Below are 11,881 nucleotides of genomic sequence, written 5' to 3'. Positions count from 1 at the left end.
GGTTAGGACTCACGGGTCTAAGTACTAGGTACCTTTCGGTTCACTTCTTGAAATCCTTCCTGCATTCTGCTCACTAGCTTATTAGCTTTATCAACCTGTTCAGAGGATGGAATTAGGCATGGTCTATCGTCTGTTCTCCTCTCCAGCTTTGTCAGCCCCTGATTCGTAGGTAGCAATCTTCTACATCCAGGTTTAACTCACCCTGGGTAGTACTTGCCTGGACAGGGTCAGTCCCAATACCCTACACCCAGGATAATAAATGCTTGTCTGTGGTTATATTACATCTAAGATCATGAATTAGCCTATGGTAATGTGATAGTAAATCTACTAGTGTATTAGTGTGTTACTTCTCTTAGGCAACATATACCTAAAACATACCTAAAAGATATATTTTCAATACAGGCACATCCAAAAAGAATTACTTTAATGTTGAGGATCTCAGCAGATCAAATGAGAAGGGGTGCTTGGGGTCCAAGGACCATTCTGCACCATCCTCTCTGTGTTCCTCCCTTCCCGAGACCCCAACTAGGGACTCTTTCAGGAGAGGGATCCAGGCAGGCCTGGCTGGAGAGGAGGAGGACCTTTCGCACCAGCCTGTTCCTGTATTGTTAGGGGTTCTAATATAAAGAGGAGAAAGGGTGAAGTTAAAAGATAAAATAAATCTCTGCTTTAAATCCTCGTGTGCTTTGAATTACTGTGATAATTGCAAACGAACTAATACTTTGTCTTTCATAGGACCTTTCTTCTGAATTCTCTTGTCAACCCACCAAAGGGCCAAGCTAACAAACTGCATGCATTCCTAACTCAGGAGGTGAGTGCAAAGCCAGAGGGTCTCCATACGTGTGGCACTTCTTTCAAAAATGATAATTCGATTGTAATTAGAAATGACTTTTTTCTTAATTGAAAGGATTCATCCATACAATATATTGTCACTTTGGTATAGTTAGAAATTCATTCACATTTCCAATTCTTGAGCTACTGAAATTTTTGCCATCCCTGCAAAACCACCAGGCATGTCTGAGAAGGTTTGTGAATTAGAGCGCTGAGCACAGGTGCCCGCTCTGCTTAACTGCTCCCTCTCTTCCATCTGTCCCCTAGTTTCCCATTCTAGGACATCATAAATTATATGAGCAATATCCCAAAATTTCTCACTGTCACCTCTCTCTTTTTTCTCATCTTAAAAGATCAAGAAATTATGATGGAACATATTTGGGAAAGGCCCTAAGAGTAATGTAAAAGTTGCTTTACATTTGAAGTAGTGTCTGAAAAATGGACAGAAAAATGTATGTAGAGAGAGTTAGAGAAGGGAGCTACAGGGGGGAAACAAGCTCAGAGACATCTAGACAGAGGGACATGGTGGCTCAGAGTTGAAGACAGCATTCTCCATACATGGACATGTGTAGGTACACTGTCCCAATCCTGTGGCCTGATGTCCCTCTAGATCTAGAAAGGGAAAAGCAGAGAGGGAGACAGACACAAGATTCACAGAGACAGGGAGATGTAGCACAGAGAGGCTGGTGGTGCATAGGGACACTCAGATACATGGAATTAGGTAGAGGGAATGACTACACAGATGAGATGCACATAGAGTGACAAACAGAAATGGAGGCAGACGAATTCAGGCCTGCAGAGGGAGCCTCCCGCCCCTTACTCCAGGCTCCAACAGCCTTTGGGCCTTGGGCAATGCCCAGGGCCTTGTGTAGGGAAAAGGAAGGGTCTTTCCTAAGAGAAGTTGCCCTGTCGAGGAAGTGGTCCAGCCAGGGAAAGACAGGGTTTGGAACACAACACTTGTAGGCAATAGAACGAGTCTGTTCTCTGGATTCTGGAATGGCCTAAAGAGAAGAGACTCTCCATCTGCCAAGAGGGCTCTACCCAAAGGTTCAAGAAAGAGTGAGCTTTATAATGCAATTGTTGTGAATAGCCTTTGGGTTTTGCTACATATATGTTAAAGCTGTGATTTTCTGTTCATGACAAGGTTGTTCATTCCAGGAATGGCAGAGCCCAAAGGAGAAATGTGCTTATTCCTGTCTTCTTGCCACCAGAGAGAATGAAGGAAACCTCACTCCGTGGAGCTGTCAGAGGAGGGCACGAAGTGTGCAGAGGATGGAAGTCCTTCTTCTGAGTTGTTCTGTGCTACTGAACACATCTTGCCCATGAACCATATATATACAGATGTGACTTCTTTGGTCATAAGCCAAGTGAAAATCATAGAGTCTGAATCAGAAAAAACAAAACAAAACCCTATTTCAAGTCAAGGAGGCAGAAGCCTGGAGTTGTGAGCACAGCTAATCAAAGGTTGAGCCAGAGGCAGAAGCCCAAGTCTGTGGACTCCCAGTTCTTGACTTTCTCTCCAAGATCAGGTAGCCACTGAAGGGCTTTCTGTTTACACTTTCTGTCACCAACACTGTATATTTGAAGCCTGTGATGGGGAAAGGGAATATCATATTTCAAGGTCAAAGCTGCTCATTTTCTTAACTTTGTATGTAAACAAATTCAACCTTCAAACCAGGTGTTGCTTGATAGAGAACAATGTTATAGGTAGAAGCCCCTTTACAGAGTAAGTGCATTGCCAGCTGCCACAGGAGAAAACCACGGAACAAAGGCAAGGGGCAGTGGATGGTCCCAACTATCTCACCAAGAAGCCAGTGTTATTGATGTTCCAGTAGAAATGGGAATGTGAGGCTTGCTTTGTGCACGAGTAGTGTCTCTTTCTTTCTGTTTTTTTTTTTCTCCAAGGAATCTTCCTCTAAGTGAGAAGTTTGAGAAGGCAAAGGAATAATAAAGAGATTCATCAGAAGGTAGAAAAAAATGCATCAACCTGGAGAAAGAATTATCTTACAAGAGGCACTGCTTATATTGGGACAACAATAGCATTCTTCTCAAATGGAGTCAGAAAGTGGTTTGAATTTGTCTTTTAGCAATAGACCTGGAGAGACTCCTCAAGAGAAGGAGGTGAGATAGGCATAGTCCTGGTTTTTCTCAGTGCACAGAAATTAGGCATCAAGAAATGCCACTTATCCAGAGACAATATATTGAGGCAAAGATGGAATCTCATAAAGCCAAATAGTTAGATGACTGTAAATCTGGACAGACTTTAGAAAAGGCTAAGTCTAATTGCCTCATTTTACAGCTGAGGATTCTGAGTACAGGGACAGAAGGAGGGATTAGCCTGTTGTTTGTATCATGCATTAAGCAGTCACAGCTGGTATGAAAACACTACGGTGTACTCACTTCTGGAGATAGGATATTGGGAAAGATACCCCACCATGCTCATCATTAAACCAAGAAAGGCCCATGGATGGTACAAGAAACTACAGAATTATTTTGGGACCCCGTGAAGAAATTGTGCTCACTCTTCTGCAGCCCCAAACTACTCTGTACCATCTTAGAAAATGTCGAAGAACTGCATGGGATAGGTTGGCTCCTGATGACCTTGACAGGGACACATGGAGTATCCTGCTTATACCTCACAAAGGGGATGACTTGATCAGGTGGACCAAGGAGAAATTGGTGCTAACACTGCCTAAGGCAGACTCATGGGTAGAGTACTTTATTTTTATTTATGGCCATCCTTGGGAAAGTCATTTACATTCCTTAGACTACTTTTCTGTAAATTGAAGATAATAAAACCTACCTCAGAGGATTACTGTAAAGATTAAATGTACAAATGCAGGTATTTAGAATAGTACTTGGCAAATATTAATTGCTCATTAAATGTTAAGTTTTTTAAAGAGTACTTGTGAATATGTGTACACATACAAACACACATAACACAAAAAAATGTACAGCTCTGCTCTTTGCATGAGTTTGGATGTAGATATGCCCACAGGAATTAGTTGACTGACTGTTAAATAAGAGTCAAGCATTCAATTTGGTCTGTTCAGTGTTAGGGGTATCAGTCAACAAAATCTGCTGAGTTTACTACCATAGAATGAGCCTTTTATCCAATGCTACTCTGGTAATGATACATGGTTCCCTGCCTTGGAAAAAAGAGTGTGTGGCACAGGGCTCTAAGCTCTGTCCTTGTCTAAGCTTAGCTTCACTTTCTTTTTTTCCGGAGAAGTATTCCCTGATTGGTCTAACCAGAAATGCTGATCCTCCTTCCTTAATGTGTTATGTGATTTATAACCTGTGCCATTCACTTTACATTGGTATATATTGTGTTATATTGTTTGTTTACTTTGAGTCCTTTATGTGCATGCATTTTCTTTCCCAGATAAGACTGTAAAACATTGTTGCTCACTGTGTTACGTACTTTCACACGCTTATAGAGCAGAGCAAGGTGCTTTGTATATAGAATGTGTTCACTAAATATGTAAAGTCCTTTGGTTACACAACCTCTTGATACTGTTTTTTTCAAATCCCAAATGACCTAGTACTTAACTAGTGACCTAAATAAATCTGACCCATTTCAACAAACATTGCCTCCTTGACCATCATTACTGTAAAATGTGTAATAGAATTTTCTCTTATTTATTTCTCTATTGTCCATACCTTCCTCTGGTAACTTCTAAAGGCAGGTTTGCATCAGATCTTTGAGGGAAGGAAGGCCTGTAAATAGAAGACCCCAGAATTACTATGTATGAAATTATTTGGTAGTGAAGAACAACTCAAAGTAGCTATGCAGCCTGAGTCATATCAAGTGAAGTTCCCCACAAGTGCAGACTATGTGGACTATGTATTCTAGGTCTGAGTTACCTACAGCCAGGTGGAGGCTCAATAAGAACTACCGTTCCTCATCATCAAATAAATAAATAAATAAATCCCTCTGGTGTCAAGCTAGAGATTAGATGATGATTTTCTGATGTAATTATCTAAAAGTCACCCCCTTTGTGAGATGTGCAGGACATTGCATGTGTCATCTCAAAGGTTCATCGGGAGTTAACCTATTCTGTGCAGTTCCTCAACGCTTCCCAAGACGGTGCAGAGTAAGTTTCTGCCTATAGAAAGTCAGCCAGTTTTCTCCAAGTTCAACATCGGTATAGGCAGAAAAGCAATAAAAACCTTTTAAAATCATCAGCGATAGTAGTGCAACCTTGCATATTATCACTCTCCTACTCACACCAGTGTAGTAGGTGGAACACAGAGTCTCATGTCATCATCTGAGATAAAGATGAGGAATGGCAGGACAAACAGGTGACTCACTTTAATGGATCTGCTTCAGACAAGAGAAACCTGTAATTTCTCTCAGGTGTGCTTGACGGGCCCACTGTGGAGTGAATCACACACTTGCACAAGCCTTGAAGCTGTGGGCAGCTATACTGTTGTCAGATTGGCTTCTTACAACAGGCGGCTGGTTCTCACCAGGGCCTCCCGGACTTCCCTTCCAAAAGATGAAAAAGATGGGTCATGGCCACTGAAGGAAGACTGTGGGGGGCACCAGTGTGGGCACATGTGATGCCGGGGCACGATGGTGGGAACTCAGTGCCAATCTGCCAGCTGGGTGATTCTCCACCTCCCAGCTGCTAGATCTACTTCCTGGATACCGTGAGTACCTGTCCCAAGCCCACACCTCTTTTCTCCTGAAGAGAGAAATGTTTTTGAATATGTTCCAGCATGGGAGAAATGTGTGATTTATGATGGTATTTTCTGGAATGCTTGATTCTGCAGGATCCTTCCCGAACATTATTTAGAAATTGGCCAGCTCCAAGTTGGAGTGTTTCCTAAGTCTCTTTTATGTTTGTTTTTCTTCAAAGAGTCATCGGTCAGGCTCTAATTGCTCACTTCTAGGAGTGAAAAATGAAAAACATCCTGTCAGGCAATCAGACTCACTGTCCCTGAATTGTCCTCTTGCATGATAAAATTCAATTCCCTTCCTTTAGACTGAATGCAAAGCTGAATGTTTTATAAAAAGCATTCTGTAGTGGTTTCTTCTTTAACCAGGCTGACAAAGCTGTCTTTATAGAAACTTAAAACATTTCTTCCACTTACTGTTAGAACCCTTTGCAGAGTATGTCCCTTCTTTTGAGGGGACAGTGATGTGCTGTTTGAAGTCTCATATTCCTTAGATTATGAGATAAATCCTGAAAGCTCTAAATTGTTGTGTCCCTAGATGCTGATTGTGTGTGTGTGTGTGTGTGTGTGTGTGTGTGTGCTTTCTTCATGGGAGAGAGTAATTGCTGGGACTATCAGTTTCTTTGAAATTATGGTAAATACCAGGATAGTTGGTGAGCTGTGTGGATGCCTCCCAACTCTGAGTTTTATGATCTTGAGACCTATCAGAATTTGGATCCAAACTAATCTCAGAAAAGATACTGAGCTACAAAAAGATTATCTGGAAGCCGTCTAAAATAGCCAAGGAAGAGATGTTCCCAATTCTGATAGATCTTGCTACCTTTCTTTTCCCCAAGGTTCTGTATGAAGTACCCTATCCTAGGCAAGGGAGAACCACTAAGAGTAACTAAAGAGAATCTGTTATTGAGGCCAAGAAATAGTGGGTTTTAAACACATAAACAACTCATTTATCCATCTGAGGTTATAATCAGAATTCTAATTGCAGTAATGGAGTATATGGGACATACAGTTATGGAATTTGGCTTAGGGCAGCAAAACATACACACACCCTAAAATGTGGGTCACCTAACTCTTAGGTTCCTCGCCCTTCAGTTAACCTTTCTGAATTGGTCACTCATATCAGACAAAGGGATTGGCCAAGGAGTATGAGGTGAGTTACTGTCTAGATAAGCTGGTGGGAATGGCTGCCTTCCTCTCACCTCGTGTGGTACACTTCAGCAGAGAGGAGCACTTAGGGACCGTGTGTACTGATTTCCAGATGTTCCCAGACCTCTCACCTTAGGGTGTTGGCATCAAGAGATCTGAGAGATCACACTTTCCACACATTCCCTCATCACTGACTGCATTTACTATTCCTGGTCTGACCCTTTCTTATTTTCTTTGGGAGTCCCAGTGCCAGTCCTTGCCCAGCATGTTCAGACAGGTGGGGCACATCTCAGTCTGTGAGAGTCATCTCCAGCTCCATCAAGCACATACCCAAGTCAGCTCCAGGACCCAGGCTAATCGTAATAGAAGATGGTGTTCAGGTTTTCTGGGTCTGTCCAGGGGAACAGTGTTCTGTGAGTTCTGGTTTGTAGACACAGCATGGAAAAGACCCATGCATGGTCATGTCACCCTCTTATGACACCCATGGCACACATTCATATGCTAGCAGGGCTCTCTTTTTCTTTTTTCCCTTCCTTCACATGGATTTATTTCTTATTTACCTAGTTGGGACCTCCCACTACATTTTACCTACATGCTTCAGGTAGTACAATGAAGAAATACGTAGTAAATCTAGCATTAGTGAGCATTTCTGCTTAAATCACTAGGTTTCAAAAATTACCTAGAATTGCAAATACCTTGGCCTTCTCTATCTGTGGGTTCCACATCCATGGGTTCAACCAACTTTGAATTAAAACCATTAAGAAAAAGCAAAATGTGTCTATACCAAACACATCTCTACCTTTTTCTTGTCATTATTTCCTAAATAATAGAGTCTAAAAACTATTACAAAGCATTTGCCTTGTATGAGATACATAATCTAGAGACGTTTTAAAGTTTAGGGGTGGATGTGCACAAGTGACATGCAACCATATTTCATTTGGTATGAGGGATTTTCTGTGTGGGTGGATTTTAGTGTCTGTGTGGATCCTGGAACCAATCTCTCCGGGATCCTGAAGACCACTGTATGATCACTTGCCTCTCTAAGATAGAAAAGTTTCCTGTTGATTGTAAAACAAAACTTCAAACGCTGGGTAGGGATCTTTACTCATTCATTTTCTCTCTGAGGGATCATAATTGACTTATACAATGGATGCTTACTGAGTGTTCATTTATGTACCTTACACTCTGCTGGGTGCTGAGAGAAAAGTTAGGTGTTCACCTCCCAACTAGCAAAAGCCTGATTTTTTCCCTTTCTGTACCCTAGATGTGACCTGATTTCTCTCAGTCTCTGGGGCTAAGAGCACTGATGTGCTCTGTTGACCCATTGTGATCAGTGCTTGGGCAGTGGGGTGGTGGGTGTTGACTGCTGTAAATTGGTTGGGAAGGTAGTTCACTCTGGGTCTATTGGACCATGCTACATTTTCTTTTAAGTTTCTGAGCCAACAAATGTTATTTTCTCTCTCTTTAATCACTAGGTTAGAGCAGGGAGCCTGGCTTAATTCAGCAGCCTAGAGTTGCTGTTCATTATTGTGTGAAAAGCAAAGGTGGACTGTAGTGGGTAATTCACACTTGTATAAGGATGCACCGAGGTGATTTGTGGAGGAGGGGAGGAGGAATTTGGGACATGGATTGATTACTTTTACATGTCTTGAGAAAATGCCGTGTAGTTGCTTTTATTGCAAAAATAAGTATCTTGCAGACTCTTTGGGAAGAAAATGTGGAGCTTTTTTGGGAGCAAGATGTGACTAGTTAGAAACTGGAGGGAGTTTGTTTGCAAATGAAAAATTATTATTTACCTTGTTGCCACAGATAACTTCAGGCAAGAGTTCTTTTGTATCTTGTTTTTTTCCTCACTGATTTTTATTTTCCATTCCTGAACCTGTTCTCCTTGTGATTGTCCCAAGCTTTGGTGTAAGTGACTTAAAGAGCTCCCATGAACCCATTGGTACAGGGGCCCAACAAATACATAGCAGGGCTGAGTTTGGGCAGATTAACTTGTTTGCCTCCAAGATGACAAATTTTCATGGAACAGCAGCTTAAAATTCCCCAAAGTATTTTTGATGAGCAAGCAAATTTTAATAAAAACTGGGTGACATGTTTTTTGTTTTTTTTTTTTTATTTTATAAGAACTCTCGGAAGCTTTGGTGTGTGTGTGTGTGTGTGTGTGTGTGTGTTGGGGACAGAAGGAAGTCTGGGGGGAGTGGTATAGCACACATTGTTATCCCAGTTGAACTAACCATGGAACGCCTTTGTCTTTCATCAGAAAAATGTTCTACAGAAACCTAGTTTAGGGTACCATCCCTTCGTTAAATATAGCAAATACCAAACTCTATTGTTTGCCTACTAAAAGTAAAGCAGGCAGATTTCCTAAATTCAAAGAAAATTTAAATCCGTGGATACAAACATCTCACTGTTAAATTTTCCTTTAACTTTTAGTGCCTGCTACAAGCGCTTGGTAAACTAGTGGTGGATCATGTGGCAGACATAGATATTCAAAGCTACAGTACAGTTCTGAAAGGTCTAATCCTTACTGTCTTGCTTTCCCTCATCCTGAGTACTAGGATCCTGGATTTAGTAGCTAGTGACTTATCTCTCAAACAAAATGTTTCTCTGTCTCCGTATAGAACTAGGGATGTTATGGAGACTGACAATTTTGTTAACAAACTGAATACACTGGAGAATTAGAAGTCAATAAATGGTATAAAGGGAATTTAAGCATAAAATACATGGAACAACTCTGGATTTTCCATGTAGGATAGAACATGGCATTGACTCCAGCCATTTGTCACCAAAAACTGGTGACTCAGCCAGGTGAGTTAGCCTGGGGGAGATTTACATCTAAAAGCTGCTTCTTTTAGTCCTGTGTTTTGCTCATGTTCCTTTGGATGATTCACAATTCTCTTGTCCTATTTAACTTAGTATTCAAATTTTGCATCATTGTTCTTTTCTTTCCCTCATTCTTTCAAGAGATAACACAAGATACTGGAGAGGAACTTTGCTTGTATTTGCAGAAACTTCTCAATTTGGAATCATGCACAGTTAAAGTTTACTTTAATTAAGTCTTGATCAGTGGTAAATCAAAGAATGTGGGCTTTCTCTACTCTGTTATATAAAATACCAGTCTCTGGTTATGAATTGTGCTGCTAGGACTTCTTTTTATGTTTTAATTCTCAGAGCTCTGTTCTCTCTCTGCTTTGCAGAACATTTGGCTTTTGGCTTTGGCCCCATCTGAGATACCCCATTCAACTTTTTTTTTGGTGAGAAGAGAAACAACCCATTTGGGGCCAACCTGAGAACACCTATAGGATTCATCACAGTGATCAAACTCTGCAAAATAAGGATTCTATGACTCCTCTTGTGTAAGGTTATTGAAATTCTCCCAACATTTGTAGCAACTGAAGAAAACTTACCATATAATTATCATACCTAATGATACATAGGTTACATATACAAACTACAATAACACAGGTGATCAAAACCCTCCAGGCAATTATGCTCAGTTCATGTTTCTTATAGTCATGCTTATGATTTTAATTTTATATCTCATACATATTTTTACTAGTAAAACTTTTCTTATATGAATATATAAAATATATAATTATCTCATAATGTCCCATAAGAGTACAATGACTTATAAAAAATGTCTTGACTCTTGGATCCTACACCCTGAATACTTTAAGAGGCTATGCTTACTGGGAGACCCCAGCACTGGGAGGGGAAGCATTTTTGGACCCCACAAATTATATCATATTATTGTGTCAAATGCCTGACTCTTCCAGCAAGGTTAACTTTAAATAAAATTTCTATATTGACAATTATGGATGGTAAAGGGACCCTTCTCCTGAAGTTTCAGATGGTAGGTGTTATTATTTATAAATACCTCCTTTTGGTTCACCTTAACTCATTTGTGCATTTAACACTATGATCTCTAATGGAGGATAATTTGGTTTACAGGCAACATCAGTCTAATGATTTGGTCCTGAATGTGCATATCTTTTCTCCCTTGTATCTTGGAGGGAAATTTCAGCATAATTATGAAGAATCGCAAAGAGAAAGGATCAAAATGACTACTTTAGTGAAAGAAATGAACAGTTTTCAAGTTGACAATGAAAACAAACCTTATAGTCTATACTTCTGTTTTTTTTTATTTTAATTTGTGTGTGTGTTTGGTGCTGGGGATTGAACCCAGGGCCTTGTGCATGCTAGGCAAGGACTCTACCAACTGAGCTATATCCCCAGCCCTATATTTCTGTTTTTTAAATTACAGACTATAGTCCATTAGTAGCTTGTGAATTTAATTTAATGGGTAGCAACCAGTATTTGCAAGAATGTCAAATGGAATATAGTATGTATGAGATGAATTGGATATGCTAAGAGTATCTTGCTTATAGGTAGGAAGGATAAATATTTTCACATAAAGAATTTTAAAAACATAAAGATCATGTATTTTTCGGATTTATGTATAATACCTATATACACACCTGTACGTATATACATACTGAGTTATAATGTAAGATTCATTTCTTATACCATGGTCAAAAACTTTGAAAGTCACAGTTGTATATATGAAAGTTATGGATACATTTAATACAATTTTTCCTGCCTCTGCTGGTAATTTCTTTTGTGATGATTGTCTACATATTTGTGTTAAACAATATTCATATTCCAAATTGGTTAGAGTGCCCATCCACCATTTTGCAACACACACAATAGCTTCTTCCCACCCACACTGTAAGATGATAAATTCTGTACACGCAATCCCCACATCTATGCAAATTCATTACCACACTTTGCCTGTCATTCTGCCATGTTCTCTTTCCCCTGCTCAGACTTGCTCTACAAGATGATTTTGTAAATCAAAATACTTTCCCCCCCCAAAAAAAAAATAAAAAAAAATACTTTCCCCCATTCATTGGTTAAGAATTTTAAAGTCAAAGACAACTTAAAGCCTTCCTGCAAGTACCTGTCACTCTGATTTCAGTAGGAGGCTCCCTAGACTTAGGAAAGTTCATCTTAGATTTGACTCCACCCAATAAAGGTCTGATGTTAGATCAGATGGTCTCAGGAGTAATGACGAATCAGAGTTAGATCATCTCCCTTAGAGCTTTCCCCTCACTAAGTGGAACTGAGGTTTGCTGAGGGCTTATTCTCTGCCTAGCCTTGTTAACCAGGTCAGTGTATGGGTGAACCTTCTTCTCACTATTAGATGGACTTGTCTGTG

The 11,881-nt window shown here is 40.2% G+C and overlaps 1 protein-coding gene across 7 annotated transcripts in view; it reads left to right on the top strand.

Annotated features, from left to right (window-relative positions):
• The window catches only part of LOC114095067 (adhesion G-protein coupled receptor F2), a 36,143-nt gene extending 31,742 nt beyond the window's left edge, over nt 1-4,401 (top strand). For 4 of the 7 annotated variants that reach the window (XR_011707731.1, XR_011707729.1, XR_011707727.1 and 1 more), the window contains one exon: nt 736-774. Coding sequence is in view for 3 of the 7 variants with exons in the window: in XM_071613329.1 (XP_071469430.1) it covers nt 736-783 (48 nt within the window). In the remaining 4 variants the exon portion in view is untranslated. Of the gene's footprint in view, nt 1-735; nt 812-1,975 lie in introns of those variants that run through there. The other 3 variants (XM_071613329.1, XM_071613328.1, XM_071613326.1) reach the window with 3 other exon arrangements.
• The last annotated feature ends 7,480 nt before the right edge of the window (nt 4,402-11,881 follow it).

This window comes from Marmota flaviventris, chromosome 6 (assembly GCF_047511675.1).
Source record: "Marmota flaviventris isolate mMarFla1 chromosome 6, mMarFla1.hap1, whole genome shotgun sequence".
In the NCBI taxonomy this organism is placed as follows: domain Eukaryota; kingdom Metazoa; phylum Chordata; class Mammalia; order Rodentia; family Sciuridae; genus Marmota; species Marmota flaviventris.
This window is presented reverse-complemented; position numbering and strand designations above follow the sequence as displayed.